Source organism: Bubalus bubalis, chromosome 21 (genome assembly GCF_019923935.1).
Source record: "Bubalus bubalis isolate 160015118507 breed Murrah chromosome 21, NDDB_SH_1, whole genome shotgun sequence".
Lineage (NCBI taxonomy): Eukaryota > Metazoa > Chordata > Mammalia > Artiodactyla > Bovidae > Bubalus > Bubalus bubalis.
The window spans coordinates 14,087,648-14,107,700 of NC_059177.1; the positions used below are offsets into that span (position 1 = coordinate 14,087,648).

Sequence of the window (20,053 nt, forward strand, 5' to 3'; positions counted from 1 at the left end):
TTTCTTTTCCTCCTTTGCCTTTAACTTCTCTTCTTTTCTTGGCTATTTGTAAAGCCTCATCAAGCAACCATCTTGCCTTTTTGCATTTCTTTTTCTTGGGGATGGTCTTGATCACAACCTCCTGTACAATGCCTCCGTCCATAGTTCTTCAGGCACACTGTCTATCAGATCTAATCCCTTTAATCTCTTTGTCACTTCCACTGTATAATTGTAAGGGATTTGATTTAGGTCATACCTGAATTGTCTAGTGGTTTTCCCTACTTTCTTCAATTTAAGTCTGAATTTGACAATAAGGCGTTCATGATCTGAGCCACAGTCAGCTCCTGGTCTTGTTTTTGCTGACTGTATAGAGCTTCTCCATCTTTGGCTGCAAAGAATATAACCAATCTGATTTCAGTTTTGACCATCAGGTCATCAATAACCTCAGATACGCAGATGACACCATCCTTACGTCAGAAAGTGAAGAACTAAAGAGCCTCTTGATGAAAGTGAAAGAGGAGAGTGTTGGGTTAAAACTCAACATTCAGAAAACTAAGATCATGGCATCCGGTCCCAACACTTCATGGCAAACGGATGGGGAAACAATGGAAACAGTAAGAGACTTTATTTTGGGGGGCTCCAAAATCACTGCAGATGGTAACTGCAGCCATGAAATTAAAAGACGCTTGCTCCTTGGAAGAAAAGCTATGACCAACCTAGACAGTATATTAGAAAACAGAGACATTACTTTACCAACAAAGGTCTGTCTAGTCAAAGTTATGGTTTTTCCAGTACTCATGTATGCATGTGAGAGTTGGACCATAAAGAAAGCTGAGCACCGAAGAATTGATGCTTTTGAACTGTGGTGTTGGAGAAGACTCTTGAGAGGAGTCTGCAAGGAGATCTTCAAGGAGATCAAACCAGTCCATCCTAAAGGAAATGAGTCCTGAGTATTCTTTGGAAGGACTATGCTGAAGTTAAAAACTCCAGTACTTTGACCACATGATGCAAAGAACCAACTCATTAGAAAAGACCCTGATGCTGGGAAAGATTGAAGTCAGGAGGGGAAGGGGATGACAGAGGATGAGATGGTTGGATGGCATCATCGACGTGATGGACATGAGTTTGAGTAGGCTCCAGGAGGTGGTGATGGACAGGGAAGCCTGATGTGCTGCAGTCCATGGGCTCACAAAGAGTCGGACACAACTGAGCGACTGAACTGAATTGACGTCAGTGTCTCCAGTGTTAGTGGTCTATGAGTGACATCCTCATCTGAATTTAGTATCAGTTTGATGATACCCTTTGTCCTTTCATTTTATTCCACAAACATTTATTGTGCATCTACTATCTACTTCTGGGTGAGATGGTAGAACTCCCTAGTATTTAATAAAAGCAACTGGGATCAGTGTATTTTTACTGGTAAATCTTCAAATATTTTTTTCAAAAACATCTTAGCATCTATACTGATCCAAATTTATGTCCATTTTCCAAGAAAATCATCTAAAATGTCCCAAGTTTTCAAACATACTGTAACAGAATCATACAAAACTCTCTCTCCTATCTTTACCTATCTTCTCTGAGCTGACTGACATCACCTTTTACACTATCTCCTCCCTCTTCTTGATCAGGCTCACCAAAGCCTTGCCTATATTACTGGTCTTTTCAGGGAGCCAGCTTTCCATTTTAGTCAAGAATCTACACTTGTGACTTTGAGTTGGTCACCAGAAATGTACACAATTCCTACTTCCCTTGCCTAGATATGTAGGAGGATGGCCCTTTCCTGCCCACTCATACTTAGAGTTGCCCCAAAGACTGGCTTTGGCCAATTGGACTCATTTGGGCAGAAGTTTTAAAGGCTAGAGATGGCTTCACTGTCCTATCCTTCCTCTGCCTTGTGACCAGTCTGGAGGGAAGATGTGCCAATAGCCCAGGCCTCAGAATGAGGACATTCAGCAGAGCTGCTCAGAGTCCCTTGAGTTAACACATGGTTTCAAAAAGCTCACACACACAAAAAAAAATCAACACGTCTTCCCCATCCTGAACCCCCCTCCCACTTCCCTCCCCATACCATCCCTCTGGGTCATCCCAGTACACCAGCCCCAAGCATCCTGTATCCTGCATCAAAGCTGGACTGGCGATTTGTTTCTTATATGATATTATACATGTTACAATGCCATTCTCCCAAATCATCCCACCCTCTCCCTCTCCCACAGAATCCAAAAGACTGTTCTATACATCTATGTCTCTTTTGCTGTCTCGCATACAGGGTTATCATTACCATCTTTCTAAATTCCATATATAGGTGTTTTTCTTTCTGGCTTACTTCACTCTGTATAATCGGCTCCAGTTTCATCCACCTCATTAGAACTGATTCAAATGCATTCTATTTTTAATGGCTGAGTAATACTCCATTGTGTATATGGACCACAGCTTTCTTATCCATTCATCTGCTGATGGACATCTAGGTTGCTTCCCATGGCGGATTCATGTTGATGTATGGCAAAACCAATACAATATTGTAAAGTAATTAGCCTCCAATTAAAATAAATAAATTTTAAAAAAATCAACACAGCATCGGGCTCTAAACTGCAGTCAACAGACATATACATCCCACCAATGGGAGTCACTCTATTTCTTGAGCCTAATCATCTATAAAAGGTCTGCTTTCCAAATATCAATGCCTGGAAAGTTCTATTCTTTAGAAACACAGGTATTAAAGTGGATGTTCATGTTTGACTGTTTCACTGACACCAGTTTAAGAATATTAATGTGGAAGCAATGGGCTACCACCAATTTCATCTAATTATTCTTACAATTGGTTGGAGGGAAAGGGTGATTAATAAGCACCAAGATGACATGACAAGTTATTCATGATAAAGTAGCTAACGACACAAAGGAAACTTATTCTTGTGAAGAATAAAGACAGTAATAAATCTCTTCTTTTGTTTCCATTTGGTAAAATTATACCAGTCCTTGTTCAAAGGCCAGTCTGTTGGAAAATATAGGTCAGTTTTACTAGAGATAAATCCACTGTTCCTTTCATAAACATATTTTTGTGACTATACATGACTTTTCTATGCTCTTGGAAGTATTTTTGGCTTTTTGTAAAGTCAATGCTTCAGTTTTTCCTGGTGTTCAAAAGTGAGAGTCACTTGTTGATAAAGGCATTTTCTTTAAGTACAAAAGCCAACTTTTCAAACCTCCATCACCCCTGAGTACTAAAGAGCCCAGGACCGTACCCCAGCCAATTAAGTCCTGAGACTCTCGGCCTGGAGTTTGCAGTCACTGCAGAAGGAGGGCCTCTGCCAGCCCCACAGTGCTGCATCTGCAGAAGGGCACAAAGGTGCACTCTGCCTATCAAGAGACCCCACTAACCTTATCACTGGAAATGCTCAGGGCACAATATCTGATGCAGAGAACAGAGACCAAAGACCCTATAACCAGACTGAGAGACATGGCTCCTTTTCCATTTCAGGCATTATTCAAAACACTTTAATTTCTTTGCTATTGATTTTTAAACCATTCACAGACCATGAACTTTGTTCGATATAAAACAGGGGCTCTGTTAAAACTATATTCACTTCTTCCTTCTTGTACCTACAAGAATACTTCTTACTTAGTTTGAAAGAGATAAACCATAGAACATAGTGACCGTGCCTGCTCAAGGCAATGACGTGGTTCTCTAGGGGAAATCAGACAGTAACTGCTGTGGCCTGGAACTTAATTTCCGCAAAAAACAATGCTCAAGACATGAGAAGAGCAGATGAGAAGGTGTAAATGTGAATTAAGCACACTTCTATTAATTTCTATCAAGTTGAGCTATTTCACTTCTCTTAGCAACTTAAATAAGATTTGTTACTACAGTTCACAACCACATTCATAGTCCACAGGGGATAAGTTATGCTATGAAAAACACTGTATTTCTTTCAAAGCCAGAGTAGAGAATTATATGAAGGGAGAAGACATCAGGGTAAATATGTGGGGACCCTGAAAGATTAGTGTAAAGAGGAAAGAAACCACAAGTTTGAGTCAAAGACCACAGGCCAGAGATGGAGGGGAGGGATAACGCTGATTAAAGGCTGTGTCTTCATTAGATGTTCCTCTAAGACAGCCCCTCTCCCTAAAAAGAGTCGCACAGCTCACTAACAAAACAAGGGGTCCACACCACTGATGCCCCAACACATGCAGTAAGAGCAGTGTAAGGACAGGGAAACATTTAGTGACCCACAACAGGGCCTCTGGCACGGGGTCAGGGGCCGGGACACCAGCAGCTTCTGTGCTGATGGCGGCAGAGCAGCCACATGAGCCCAAGCATGCACAAGGCAGAAGTGAAAATATGCTGATAAGGGACTACACGCTATAGCCCGTACCTCAAGCCCTCTACCTGTATCATCTCATTTAATCCTCACCAAAACTCCGAAGTGACTACAAATCTCCCCTTCTCACAGATAAGGGCTCTGAGGTTAAGGAGGTGAAGTGTCACTCACCAAAGATCACCGAGCTTCTTGATGGTGAGGCTGGGATTCAATCTAGGAGATGGAAGGTGACCCTTTACCACCAAGCAATGCTGCCGAGTGACAACACTGACGGAGCAGGAGGGCGGAGCGCAGGACCTCAGGGTCCCTCGGCAGCCCACCCCAGGTTAACCAACACGACAAGAGGGCCAGGGACATAAAGGACTCTGGAGCAGGGGGCAGGAGGGCGGAGCGCAGGACCTCAGGGTCCCTCGGCAGCCCACCCCAGGTTAACCAACACGACAAGAGGGCCAGGGACATAAAGGACTCTGGAGCAGGGGGCAGGAGGGTGGAGCGCAGGACCTCAGGGTCCCTCGGCAGCCCACCCCAGGTTAACCAACACGACATGAGGGCCAGGGACGTAAAGGACTCTGGAGCAGGGGGCAGGAGGGCGGAGCGCAGGACCTCAGGGTCCCTCGCCAGCCCACCCCAGGTTAACCAACACGACAAGAGGGCCAGGGACGTAAAGGACTCTGGAGCAGGGGGCAGGAGGGCGGAGCGCAGGACCTCAGGGTCCCTCGGCAGCCCACCCCAGGTTAACCAACACGACATGAGGGCCAGGGACGTAAAGGACTCTGGAGCAGGGGGCAGGAGGGCGGAGCGCAGGACCTCAGGGTCCCTCGGCAGCCCACCCCAGGTTAACCAACACGACAAGAGGGCCAGGGACATAAAGGACTCTGGAGCAGGGGGCAGGAGGGCGGAGCGCAGGACCTCAGGGTCCCTCGGCAGCCCACCCCAGGTTAACCAACACAAGAGGGCCAGGGACGTAAAGGACTCTGGAGCAGGGGGCAGGAGGGTGGAGCGCAGGACCTCAGGGTCCCTCGGCAGCCCACCCCAGGTTAACCAACACGACATGAGGGCCAGGGACGTAAAGGACTCTGGAGCAGGGGGCAGGAGGGCGGAGCGCAGGACCTCAGGGTCCCTCGGCAGCCCACCCCAGGTTAACCAACACGACATGAGGGCCAGGGACGTAAAGGACTCTGGAGCAGGGGGCAGGAGGGCGCAGCGCAGGACCTCAGGGTCCCTCGGCAGCCCACCCCAGGTTAACCAACACGACATGAGGGCCAGGGACGTAAAGGACTCTGGAGCAGGGGGCAGGAGGGCGGAGCACAGGACCTCAGGGTCCCTCGGCAGCCCACCCCAGGTTAACCAACACGACAAGAGGGCCAGGGACATAAAGGACTCTGGAGCAGGGGGCAGGAGGGCAGAGCGCAGGACCTCAGGGTCCCTCGGCAGCCCACCCCAGGTTAACCAACACAAGAGGGCCAGGGACGTAAAGGACTCTGGAGCAGGGGGCGGAAAGAGGAGAGAAAGGCTGCTTTGAAGCTGCTGTTCTAACACTGCCCTCTAACTTCTCCGGCTACAATATGCCCAGCGCTGTGTTACCACCACTGGGACCTCCTGGCTTCAAAAGATCCCTTAATATGGACGGCCTATCATGAGATATGCAACCCGGAAAGCAAGATGTAGGTATTTGGCAACTACAGGACAGAAGAATGAGCGTACCACACCCAAGAATGAGGTTACACAGTGGCCCCACAGTCGACAGTCACAGGACTGAGACACTCAGCCTCAGCATTGGCTGAGGGGCAAGAATGGAAGCTGAGCTCACGGGAGAAGGAGAAGCCTGCACTACCCTCCCACAAAGACACCCAAGACGATCCTACTGCACTTGAGGATTATGATGAAAATCGTCGACCCCTCCGTCCAGAACCCAATAAGGAGAGCTGACCTAATTTGTGTGCCCAACACCATCGTGTACGGACATTTAATAAACAGGGCACTTGAGAGTTCTAATAAAACATAGCGTTTGCCAGTAGAGATAATTAGAATTGAAGCCGCAAAATTCTAGTGTTTGGCAACATAGATGAAACAACTTCATTAAGATGTACAGCTTCAGCAAATGAAAGGCAGGAGAGCACTGGACCCTGAAGAATCAGCCTTCTTGAAACTAATTGCTTCAGTGCTTAAAGAGGACAGCTCTGTAACACCAAGGGCACAGCAAGGAAATGCCGCTGGAAAGCAATCAGCCTTCCCAAAGTGCTCTCACTTGTAAACACAGCGTTAGACTCCATTCCAGCATATGAAGGTGGAAGTAGCACTGGAAGACTTCAGATGAAAATGCTGGGCTGGGGTCTCAACAGTCAAGGTAGGAGATACCTCTAATGATCAACAGTAACAATGAACCATAGTCACTCTCTTCTGCCCTTGGTGTGGGCTGGAACTCAAAAGACAACGTACCAGAAGACAAGAACCAATCCTGCGAGGTTAGGAAGGAGCCACTGAAAGAATGAGAAGTAGAAGCACACGCAAATGACACACACGTGACATCCACCATCTCTCTGAAATGAACGCACAGCATATCCCATTCAGCGCACATGTTCGGATGACATTTCAGGGTGGGGTGGGGGGCGGGCTTATGTTGCTGTCCCACCTGTCCCTGGACTGTGCAGGCACTTGCACTTGGTACAGAGGTGTCGCCACAGGACACAGGGTGGCATCAACCCACGATCCTTTTCATATCTTCTCCTGCATGGCCAGACTCCTAGAGATCTGGAGCCTGCAGAGGAGCCTGCATCATGGAACCGTATACACTACCATATGTAACATAGACAGCCAGAGGGAATTCGCTGTATGACTCACGGAGCTGAAACCCGGAGCTCTGTGACAAGCTGGAGGGCTGGGGTGGGAGGAGATTCAAGAGGGAGGGGACATAAGTATACCTGTGGCTGATTCATGGTGAGGGATGGCAGAAACCAACACAATATTTGTAACGTAATTGCCCTCCAATTAAAAAGTTTAAAAACTTTTTTTGGAAAAAGGGGCCTGCAGAGCACCCAAACAACACTGAGTCACGTGTGGGGAGGACACTTTCATATTTCTGAGCTTTCCTCAAGGCTGTTTCACCAGCAGTGCTAACTCGATGGAATCTAAACTGAGCTGGCTCCTTTGCCCTTACTCTTCCTCTTTTCTGTTTTCCATTTTAATGAACCCTCCAATCTGCCCGGCTACCCAGCCATGCATCTTCGAATCACCAGAGACGACTGCCTCTACTCTTGTCTCCCACATCCAACCAGCCACAGCGGCCCCCTGGTTTTCCCAGAGCCCCTCTTCAATCTGCTTTCCAACCCCACTGCCATCTCTTAATGTGTCTCTATCCCTGGCCTCACTGTCCTGATGGCTGACAGCCGCTGCTTTTGAAAGCGGCAGAGAGTCATTTCCCCTCCCCGGGCTGACATCTGGGGCCGAGGGGTCTGGGGAGTGAGTGCGCCAGAGGTTACAGTAGGTCCAGGACGGAGGGAGAGCCAGTGATTCCCACAGTCCAGTTTGTTCAAAGTCCCGGCGGGATCCCAAGGCCTGAGAGTGGGAGAAAACCACAAGAACCAGGAGATGACAGAGCAAGGCAGATCCAAGGCCTTGGGCACAGAGTAATTTAAAATGAACTCACTCATGTACCTCATAAATATGTGTGAGTATTAGTCGCTCAGTTGTGTCTGACTCTTTGGGACCCCATGGACTGTAGACTGCGCCAGGCTCTTCTGTCCATAGAATTTTCCCTCATACATATACACATGGGATTTCCTGGGAAGAAAGGACAGGATTTGGGGGTCCAAAGTGGGCCTGTCTGGGGTGTGAGGGAGCTGGTGCTGGGCCTCTGCTTTGCCAGCTGTGAAGCAGTCACCCAGCTCCTCTCTGCCCTGTGGTCAGGGTTTCGCGGGACTTAGCAGGCTCCGAGGAGACTCGGTGGGGTCGGGGGAGGGGACCTGGAAAGGGTCTTCTTCCATCTGTAGACAAAACCATATGGGGCTCTCGGCCTAAGAGTCTGGAGGCATAAAATTAACTCCCTTCTTTTAGTTGGCTCTCCCTCCATCTTTCTGGTTAGGGACATGAGAGAGAAGAGCTTCAGATGCATTTTAAATGTGACTGACAGGTACGGTGGAGGCCCTCTAGCAGTAAATACAAGTTATTATTAGTGATGCGTTCCAGCTAGCGCAGACAGGGGTCTGGGTCAACTGGAGCCATCTGTCAATCGGTGTGCCCACGCGGCTCGAGGGTCCTGGTCTGTGTAACACCCTGGCAGTGCGCTGCGGACGCCCTTCCAGCAGGTGAACACGTCACTTAGTTTCCACGGCCATGCCCTCTCACATTATTTAGGCTTCCAGCAGGAAGATTCCGTCCTCTGGGCTCCCAGTAGGGCCCAAGGCCTCAAGGCAGATGTAGTGGGCCAGGGCCGATGCTGTTCAGGCAGGAGAACCCCGGCCACGGAGCCAAAGACAAGAGGCCAGGACCATGCCCCCAGGGATGGATCGTGTCCCCTTTGTGTGTCTGCCTGCAGTGTTGACAGACAGGCCCCTCCTGACCCGCAACATGCTCGCTAAGCTAACTGCAGGCTGGCAGCAGGGGGACGGAGGAGAAAGAAAAAACACAAGTGTGCGTCCAGACACAAAACCCTTCCTGCCTTCTTCTAGCATCCCTGCCACAGTCCAAAGTGAAAACAACAATAATGGTAATAAAAAACAATAATAAAGGTTTGGCAAACAGATTTATTCTTTAAAATTCAGGCCAGATGTCATCTGCTGTGGCTGGGGGGGCGGTGGGCAGGGGAGGCCACCTTTCTTGTGTATTTCCACCACCATCCTGTGTCTGCCTTCATCACAACACCTGCCACAACCCCCTGAGCCCTCTGGGGGCAGAACTGGGACTTTTAGCCAGGTTTCCAGAGCCAAGGTATGGTGGCTGGTATGCAGAGGCCTCTGGTAAATTACGGAAGTGCTCCATCTTGCTTATATGATGAACACAGCTGGGGAAGTGATATATGGCTTGTGGGATGCTCCTTCGAGAAATGAACTTGTCAGCAACTAGAAACCGCCTTCAATCAAACAATCAATACATATTTATGGAGCACCTAAAATTTGCTATTTAATGGTGTGAAACAGAACTATACAAGGATAAAAAATGATCTCTCTCAAAATGTTTTCAATCAGTATCTTATTTACTTTTGAATAATGTTTGCAATAAGGGAAACATTCAGATCTTTTGACTTCAAATGAAATTCATAAGAATCTCTCACACTCGCATCCAAATGGAAAATGTACACTCTGAAATTTTGAAAGACCTTGACACAGTTTTAATAGGACCCTCCATTAAAGGTAACTGCTCACCAATAGAAATAAGTGTCCCATTTGAAAGAAAGAAAATATTACATAAGGCAAAAATGAATGAAAAGATCAGCACACAGAATTATCAAAAGACAATTTTCAACTATAGATCTCTTGACTGTGGGAGTTTTCCATGTGTTGGTACTCATAGATCCTGTCTCAAAGTAGTACTAGTGAGTCCTACAGGAAAAAGAAATTAGTGGGAATTGACTGGAAGCTTATTTAAACCTACAGTTTTGAGGCACATGAAGGAACAATGCAATAAGCAAAAAGAAAACTGAGCTTAAAAAAAAAAAAAAAAAAAAAGAGCTTCTTGGCCTGCCCCATTATTCACCAGCTGGCAAACCTGGAACAAAGCAAGAATCATACTACCAGACTTTGGAAGAATCTTAAGAGAATCTTCTAGGTCAATCATTTGATTTTAAACATAAAGAAAGAGAAGCCCTGTGAAAAGAACAGAGGAACAGAGCCTGGACTGAAACTCAGAAGTGCATCCTCCTTTTCCATTACCTCGTTTTGCCCTCACCACTTGAAAAATCAAACCAGGGAACGGATGAGGAAGATGTGGTACATATACTACTCAGCCATAGAAAAGAATGAAATCATGTCATTTGCAGCAACATGGATGCAACCAGAGATCATCATACTAAGTGAAGAAGTCAGAGACAGACAAATATATCACTTATTTATAGAATCTAAAATATGACACAAATGAACCTACCTATGAAACAGATTCTCAGACACAGATGACAGACTTGTAGCTGCCAGGGGCTGGGGAGGCACAGAGGGAGAGTTTGGGGTTAGCATATGCAAACTATGTATATAGACTAGAGAAACAACAAGGCCCATAAAGTAGGTACAGCACAGGGAACTATATTCAATGTCCTTGAATTGAATTCAATTCAATGTCCCATTATGATAAATCATAATGGGAAAGAATACAAAAAAGAATGTATATATAATCAAATCACTTTGTCGTACAGCAAAAAACTGGCACAACATTGTAAATCAACTATACTTTAATAAAAATAATATAGATCACATCAGGGTATGCAGAATCAAGGAGGTAGCTTTTAAAACGGATAAAATTTGTGTGCACACTGCACAAGTAATACTTGAAGCGTTGCTGCCGGGGGCTGTAGACCCAGTTGTCCTTAACACCTTCTTTGACAGGTCAGCTCTTATCCTTGAACAGCAAGTGGTAGGTGGGCTACCATTGAGCTATGAGAAACCTTAACAAAATGCCTAGTGACCCCGAGGCCCCCAAAGCAAATACTTCCTGATCTGATGGGATTTTTCAACCAGTTTTTGTTGCAGAGGGCCATCTCTAAAGAGAAGATGGAAGAACCAAGCCACTTCACATAGCATAAATGTTCAACAAGGAGCACCTTTTCCCAAAAAGTTATTCTGAGCATGTAACAAATCCGACACCAGGGAAAGTGCAAACATATATATGTGATGTTTAAAAATCAGCAGCATAAGGCAGTCCTGATCTCTGTCACTCACCCTAGAATTTGCTGCACTGGGTATTTTATGCATGATCACACTTCTGTTATCAATCTCCATAATGGAGGGCAATCAGTTTTCCTTTTCTTAGACTCTAGTTAATAACAGCAATACTTGAATAAACACATTGAAAAATTCGATAAGCTCATTTTGGGGCCACACAGTGATAAAAACTATAACATCTTGGAGAATAACTTGGCAGTATGAAACGGGATAAAATCATTTCAGGAATTTTTCATCTCCTAGATGGGATTTTGTGCCCTTATTGGCATTTTAAAAAATTAACTGGAGTTGGAAGATTCCCTAGATTCAAGCATAAACTGGGCAATGTTAATGTGGGTCATGCTGGACCACCATAGGGGGATCAAAGGGTCTTTTGCTGGGTAAAGGTTTGAGAGAAAGGATCAATAAACCAGCAGACCCTGAACATAAGCAGGGCATGGGCTGGGCAAGAGGAGATTGACCAACTTGACCAGGGGAGAAAGTGACGGTAAACTGGTCAGTGTCCACTTCTGAAGTCGAAAAGAGAATAAGAACTTAAATTAATTCCATACACCAAGCCAGACTGGAGGTTTAAGAGCCTTGAGACATCAGCCGACCCTCCCCTTTATTATCTAGTCTGGGACAACACCCTTGGAAGCCCTGGCTCTATGCTAGGCATCCTAGCCTCATCCACAGAGTGCCCATTTGGTCATGGCATTGTTTCTGCATGAATGCAACAGTCCCACCAGTCCAGGAGAAGTCCCTGGAGCTCAGAAATGAGGAGGGGAAAGGGAAAGCTATGGTGTTTTCGTATTTTTAACTCTTATAGCTCAATAAACGAACTTCAGCTTGAAGGGCTTAGATGTCAAATTGGCATCATTAAATTTTTCTCATGCAAGTCTGAGGGAAAAAAAAACAGAAAGCAGAATGAGTCCTAAGAACAAGGGGAGGGTAGAAGGATGGGAGGGAGGGTGGATAGAAGGGAGACAGACCAGGGAGGGAGAGAGGATGGGGAGGAAGAAAAGAGAGTCAGAAAATATTTTCCCAAGAAGAAAAGTGAACCCAGGAGAGCTGAGCTGGGGGTGTAAGCCCTCATCTGCAAGTGTCAGATCGAGAAGTCTCTGCATCACCAGGCAGCTGCTCACCTCCACCCGGAATGAAAAGTGAGTCATAGGCCCAGCACAAGTCCAGCCTCCGGGTGCCTCCCAGTAAACCCTGACCAGTGTTTCAGAGAGAGGAGTTCAACAAAACATGGGCCCTGCTCCCAGCAGGGCTCTGCCTTCCACCGGAGAGGCCAAGAGCAATGACTCTGAGCCACCTCGTCCAAGTCACTGTCACCAGATCCAACAAGGGCAGAGAAAGAGGCAAAACCTCAGGCAGCTGGAAACATGCTGTCTAAAGCCATACAGATGACAGGGAGCCTTTCCCCTAGGGCGGCTCTGAGGGGCAGAGCGCCCAGCGGCTGCCTCATCAGGTGCAGGGCTGTGAGCTCCACTGCAAGCCAGCAGCAGCAGGGGCTGGGGAAAGGGGGGCAAGCACTGCCTTTTGAGGATGCAGAAATGATTCCCGGGAAGAAATGATCTGCCTGGAGACTCGAGCTAAGGTCTTTCTGCTCCCTAACATCCTTTGACGTTAAACCCAATGCTATGTCTTTACAGCTTGAATGAGAGGTTAAACAATGTCAAATGATAACAATTTCTAAGCTTTGTGATTATAATCCAAAACCGTTCTGCACCATCTCAAATATTTCTTAGTGGATTATGGCAAAGATCAAACCAGTCGATCCTAAAGGAAATCAACCCTGAATATTCATTGGAAGGACTGATGCTGAAGCTCCAATACTCTGGCCACCTGATGCGAAGAGTCGACTCATTAGAAAAGATCCTGAGGCTGGGAAAAATTGACGGCAGGAGGAGAAGGGGACAATAGAGGACGAGATGGTTGGATGGCATCACCAACTCAATGGACACGAGTCTAAGCAAGCTCTGGGAGATGGTGAAGGACAGGGAGGCCTGGCGTGCTGCAGTTCGTGGGGTCGCAAATAGTCAACATGACTGAGTGACTGAACAACAAATGGCAAAGAACACTTAATCAGTTTTAGCACTAGACTGGCATTGCCCATTCACCCATTCCCAGAATGCTCACTGATCAACCCAAGAACAACATTAAGTTGTGATATAAAGTGAAAAGAAAAATTCTCAGAATCTTGCTTTTCTTTAGACCCCTAAAAGGATCCCACAGAGCAGAATCCAGCTGAGTTACTATGAAGACCAACTTTGACACATAAATGTTGGAAGGGAGGGAGAAAAGAGTATGTTTATGAATTACTGTCCTCTTAATCACAGGGTTTTATAACACAGAAAACAAAACTGACTTGAAGAGAATAAACAAATGATTCTAAGATACCACACTGAAGAAAAAAAGGTTTTAATGTGACACTGCATAAATTTTAAAACATACAAATTCATACACTCACACAGACACACACACAAACTATGTTTACCAAGTACTATGTGAACAATTTGTTGGTTATTCATCATTTTAAGTAGTTTGCCCAACTGATATCCTCCTGTATTACAGAAATAGAGTATATTATTTTGAAGAAGGTAAAAAATGGAAAATCTCCTCCACACACAACTGAATGTCACTCCTTCAACAATCTGTACTGAAGACCAGTATACACAAGGTCCACCCTGGATCCTGATGAAGCGCCCCAAACGTGCCCCAAGACACCTGCCAATGGGTAGCTGCATATCCAGTGGGTGGGCAGGGCAGACAGAACAGGCTAAGGGGCAGTGTGCCATGTCGAAGGCAAGTCCCGCTCTTAGCATCCCAGGAAGTGAGACCTTGAAACACTGAGATGATGAGAGAAGACTTTAGGAAGGAGATTTTATTTAATTTTTTTTTTAATTTTTTTATTATTTTTTTTTTTTACTTTACAATATTGTATTGGTTTTGCCATACATCAACATGCATCCGCCACAGGTGTACACGTGTTCCCCATCCTGAACGCCCCTCCCACCTCCCTCCCCATACCATCCCTCTGGGTCATCCCAGTGCACCAGCCTAGGAAGGAGATTTTAGAATGGAGCTGGGCAGGAAGAAACAGCAGCCTTGTGGAGGTCTAGAACCTGAGGAAGAGCAGAGACCTGTAACTTAGGAACATGCAGTTGAGTGACATCAGATGTTACAAGCACACACTGAGGTCCATCACTCTCAACACTCAGCTAAGAGTGTTGCCACATGTAACATGCACTCATGCTCAGTCCTGCCTGATTCTTTGTAACCCCCTGGACTGCAGCCCGCCAGGCTCCACTGCCCATGGAATTTTCCAGGCAAGAATACTGGAGTGGGTTGCCATTTCCTCCTCCCGGCGATCTTCCTGATTCAGGGACTGAATCTGCGTTTCGTGTCTCCTGCGTTGGCAGGCGTATTCTTTACCACTGAGCCACTTGGGAAGCCCCTAGACTTTTGCAATCCACACTAAATCTTGCTTTATACGAAGTGCCCAGGATACTGATTTCTTGAGGATTCACTGGAATTAAAAGCAAACTAGAAATACACGGTCACAATGACTCATGGATATGAGTTACATCATCTCTGCACACAGTGGGGAGGAGTGGTGACAGGTCACCCTCATGGGCAGCCCACAGGGCTCACTCCAGCTCAGCTCAGCTCAGCTCTGATCATCCTTCATCACCTGGCCTCCACCCTGTGGACTCCTGACTTCAGACCAAGTCTAAATTCACTACATTCTACCTCTCTGGCTGGAAAGGTCAACTCTCACCCTTTAGTTACAGGAAACAGAGGGGGGCAATTTCTTCTGGAGGTTTTTTAAGGCAAACAGATTCCTAACTGTCCTTCTACCATGAGCAGAAGGCTAACACTACTACTGATTCTGTTACTATCTACAAATATGATTTAGCCGTGGATACAGTTGATGGTACAGGGATAACCAGAGGGATTCTTATGAATTCTCAGAGCCTCTGCACTTCAGGGACAGTCATCAGTATGTCTGAGTTTTTGTTTTCAACTATAACACCGAACTTCTGTCTGAAAACTCTCAGATAATGATGCATACGGCTTTCAAGAGATGAGGTTAGAAAGAGGATATATGATATTCTAGATGTGAGATGCCGATATCAAATAGCAGAAATGAAAGAACATATTATTAGCTATTTTTGTTTTTTAATGGAACTTGCCCACTTCTGTGCGCTCCCCAGAAATGCCTCAGAGTTGCGCTGTGGCCAGAAGCCTAAATGAGGTCTCAGAAAAGATAATGGAGCTTTAATGATGGAAATAGTAAGAAAATTAAATCTAATCATGTTCCATTAAGCATACTCTTAGCTCCCATTTTTACCAAATTATTTTATTATGATTTCGCCTCTGTCTATTGTAACAACCTTTTACAGCAATTTGATTTGCAAGCATAAACAAGTCACGTTTATTTTCTACTATGAAACCCAGTGGGATTAATAAGATGAGATGGATCATCTAAAATTTTACCCATTCTAGCAATCAGGAAGTAACCATTCAGAGAGATGAATATTTTGTTTTATATTTATTTGGGAGGAAAATGTTACACTCTAATTAGAGTCATATTCAACAGTAATGTATTACCTGCTTAGACAACGTTCAGCCAGGCAGCTCCTCCTAGACCAGACTTGAAAGGGAGCCACAGTCATCCCCCCATCAGGAGCTGGTGGCTCCCACGCTACTGGCCACTTCACCCTCTCAGGCCTTCAGCCCCCACGCCTGCCCCCCTCCCGCTCTGTGATGTGCTGCTATCCTGTTTGGAGTCTTGTGTTATTAATGACCAGACATGCAGGACTGTCTGCTTCCAGCGAAACACTCCTGCGAGCCAGCTAGTTGTGAGTCCTCGAGCGCTTGAGTTGTGAACAATCACACGATCTGTTGAGGGGCACGCAAATGACTATCAACAATCACGCATCCTGTCATGGGACACGCAGAGGAAGATGGGAGAGGCTGTTCATTCTGGACTCTGCAGAGAACAGAAGTGCCTGTCCAAATAGGCAGGTGGGGCTTCAAATATTCTTTCCAAAGCATGTTTACTTGCACAATGTGTCATGATGAAAAAGATGTAAATTCTTAACTAGAATCACAACTTGCTAATTAAATGAGTCTCGGGGCCAAATCCTGACGGACACTATCAAGAAATAAAGAATTTGGGAGGAAAAATTCTTATTTAGAAAGAATGGTATCCATGGAAGAAGAGGTTGGGGGAATAGTATATGATCACCAGACATAAATTTATACCAGTTTTCTATTCTAACTTTGTATTAAGGTCTGAAGAGAAAGAACGAAAAACAGAAAAGACAAGATAACAAGGAAACAATTTCAACTAGAGATCATAAAATGTAATAAGTTCATAATGATTACTAATATGCAAACACCCAAGGGACTTCCCTGGTGGCCCAGTGGCTACGACTCCACACTCCCAATACAAGGGGGCCAGGTTCGATCCCTGCTCAGGGAACTAGATCCCACAGGCCACAACTAAAGTTCCCACATGCCGTAATGAAAACCCAGCAAAGCCAAACAAATACACAAAAATAAATATTTTCAAAAATATGTAAATACCCAATAACATAGCCACAACTTCCAGAAATCAGGATAAATGAATACAAACACATGGAAACACACTAAGAATATGTTACTACAGACCACCTCCTTTCATCTAAGCTAGGACACTGGTGTGGCAATGCACAACAGCACGCTCTAGGAACTGTATCTTAGAGCTGAATGTCAAATTCTAACCTCTATAGCGAATGAGAGAACAATTTCCAAGCATACACAGAGAATTCATGAAAATTCACCATAGCAGGCAGAAAGAAAACGTCGACAAATTTTGCCCCAAATAAAAATTCTTCAGTGCAATTATTCGATACTATTAATTAATTTAAAAACCAGCTTTTCTTAAATGCCATTTTTTAAACCCTTAAGGGAAATATAGACCCAAACTGCAAAGTTTTATGAAAATAATAGTAAAGAAAACATAAAATATTAGTATCTATGGAATACTGCTCAATTTATCAGAGAGAAATATGCAGCATTAGATACCTACAACAACAACAAAAAATACATATATACTCAATTTTAAAAGCTAAGGAAAACATGAAGTTACCAAGACAAAGCAAAAGGATGAAATTCAAAAAGATAAAAGAATTTAATGAATGAATTTAATTTAATGAATTTACTTCTGTCTCGAGTAGGATATAATACGTCACACAGACCAAAAATATCACTTTAAAACAACCAGAAAACTCCAGAAAAATTACAAAATCAAATCTGTACAGATAACAGAGAGCTACAAGAGCACCAAGAAGTGAACTAAAATTCCAGAAAGTACAAAACTTTTCCAGGATGAACTGATGCTTCCAAATATTTTCCTCCCAGGGGCTTTGCTGGTTCTGGATGCTGGCTGAAAGTTAGTTCAGTACCTACTAAAGACATGAGAAACCAGCAACAATTTTAAAGGTTGTGTCAAGGCTATGGTTTTTCCAGTGGTCATGTATGGATGTGAGAGTTGGACTGTGAAGAAGGCTGAGCACAGAAGAATTGATGCTTTTGAACTGTGGTGTTGGAGAAGACTCTTGAGAGTCCCTTGGACTGCAAGGAGACCCAACCAGTCCATTCTGAAGGAGATCAGCCCTGGGATTTCTTTGGAAGGACTGATGCTAAAGCTGAAACTCCAGTATCTGGCCACCTCATGCGAAGAGCTGACTCACTGGAAAAGCCTCTGATGCTGGGGCGGCTGTGACAATTTCTTAAAATGACAATGAAGCTTTGCAGCATCACTGGGTTCTCCCATCCACAAATGATTTCTCTGTAGCTTGCCATTCTGTTTTGAGAGCATTTTACCCACGGAAGTTCTTTCAAACTTGGAGTCAGTCTTCTCAAACCCTGCTACTCCTTTATCAACTAAGTCCTCTGTTGTCATTTAACAGTCTTCTCAGCATCTTCACCAGGAGTAGATTCCATCTCAAGAAACCACTTTCTCTGCTCACCCCAAGAAGGAACTTCTCAGCTGTGGAAGTTTAATCATGAGATTGCAGCAATTCTATCACATCTTTAAGCTCCACTTCTAGTTCTCTTGCTGTTTATGCTACATCAGCAGTTACTTCTCCCACTGAGTCATGAACTTAGTCATCCATGAGGGTTGGAACCAACTTCTTTCAAACTCCTGTTCATATTGGTATTTTGACCTCTTCCCATGAATCATGAATGATCTTAGTGGCATCCAGAGTGGTAAATCTTTTCCAGGTTTTCAAATGACTTTTGCCCAGACCCTTCAGAAAGATCACTACCTATGGCAGTTACAGCCCTATGAAATGCATTTTATAAAGAGTAAGACTTAACAGATGTTCACAAGGGGTCTCAGCAGGGCTACAGTCAAGGTGTTGAGAGGGCCAAATTCCTTCTGGATGCTCAAGAGAAAAATTTCCTTGTACCAACCAGGTTCTAAAGGCCTCCTGCATTTCTTGGTTTATATTCCCTTTTTCACATCACTTCAACCTCTTTCACCATCATACCTCCTTTTCTGACTCTACTGCCTCCCTTCTTCCCTTATAAAACCTTTGTGATTACACTGGACCACTCAAGATACTCCACAATAGTCTCTCCATCTCAAGAGCCTTAACCCCATCTGCAAAGTCCCTTTTTATCAGGCACGCGGACGCACGCTCGGTCACTGAGTCATGTCCAACTCTTTGCGACACCATGGACTGTAGCCCGCCAGGCTCCTCTGTCCATGGGCTTTCCCAGGCAAGAATACTGGAGTGGGTTGCCATTTCCTCCTCCAGTGGATCTTTCCCACCCAGGGTTCCAACCTGTGTCTCCTACACTGACAGGCAGATTCTTCACCACTGAGCCACCTGGGAAGCCCCGCCTTTTGTCATAAAGGGTAACATATTCACAGGTCCTGAGCATTAGGAAGCGGATGCCTTGGGGCTGGGGAATATGACTGCCAACCACAGGAGAAGGGGAGGAACAGCTATGGGTCAGCAACTATCAGAGTTTGCCATCCTCTATCTATATTCCCCCACCACTCATCAGGTTCATTCCCTCCCCTCTACAAGTGTTATAGAGGAAAGGAAAACAAGTGCTTTCTTTGTATTTGACTATGAAAAAAAAGACTGTCTTCTAAAAACTAAAGTAAATAAATAAAGACTTAAAAGTTGAAACTACTCCTTGATCCATGGGCGGCAGAATCGATGTTGTGTTAGCAGGCATGAGAACAATGTTACTCTGGTTGTACATCTCCATCAAAGCTCTTGGGTGACTAGGTGCATTGTCAATGAGCAGTAACGTATTTTGAAATGAAAATTTTTTCCTGAGGTCTCAACAGTAGGCATAAAAAAATTTAGCAAACCACATTGGAAACAGATGTGCTGTCATCCAGGCTTTCCTGTTGCATTTATAGAGCACAGGCCAAAGACTCAGCCTAATCCTTAAGGGCCCTAGGATTTTTGAAATGGTAAATGAGCACTGGCTTTACCTTAAAGTCACCAGCTTCATCAGCTCCTAACAAGACAGTCCGTCTGTCCTTTGAAGCTTTCAAGTCAGGCACTGACTTCTCTCTAGTTATGAAAGTCCCAGATGACCTCTTCTTCCAGGAGAAGGCTGTTCTGTCTACGTTGAAAATCTATTGATTCTTCTGGGTAACTTGCTGCAGCTTCTACATCAGCACTTGCCGCTTCATCTTGCACTTCTATGTTACAAAGATGTTAAACCCCATGAACCATCTCTGCTAGCTTCAAATTTTTCTTCTGCAGCTTTCTCACCTCTCTCAGCCTTCCTTGAACTCAGGAGCATTCGGGTATGACTCTGGGTTAGGCTCTGGCTTAAGGGAATGTTGTCGTTAGTTTTATCTTCCATCCAGACCATTCATAC

The 20,053-nt window shown here is 45.1% G+C and overlaps 1 protein-coding gene across 10 annotated transcripts in view; it reads right to left on the reverse strand.

The window, feature by feature from the left end:
• ULK4 (unc-51 like kinase 4) overlaps positions 1-20,053 on the reverse strand; it is a 505,777-nt gene that overhangs the window by 236,507 nt on the left and 249,217 nt on the right. Inside the window, exon 32 of one of the 10 annotated variants that reach the window (XM_045163886.1) lies at positions 13,465-13,995. The exons of the other annotated variants lie outside the window; for them this stretch is intronic. Coding sequence (XP_045019821.1) covers positions 13,480-13,995 — 516 coding nt within the window. The 3' untranslated portion in view covers positions 13,465-13,479. Of the gene's footprint in view, positions 1-13,464; positions 13,996-20,053 lie in introns of those variants that run through there. 10 annotated transcript variants of the gene reach the window in all.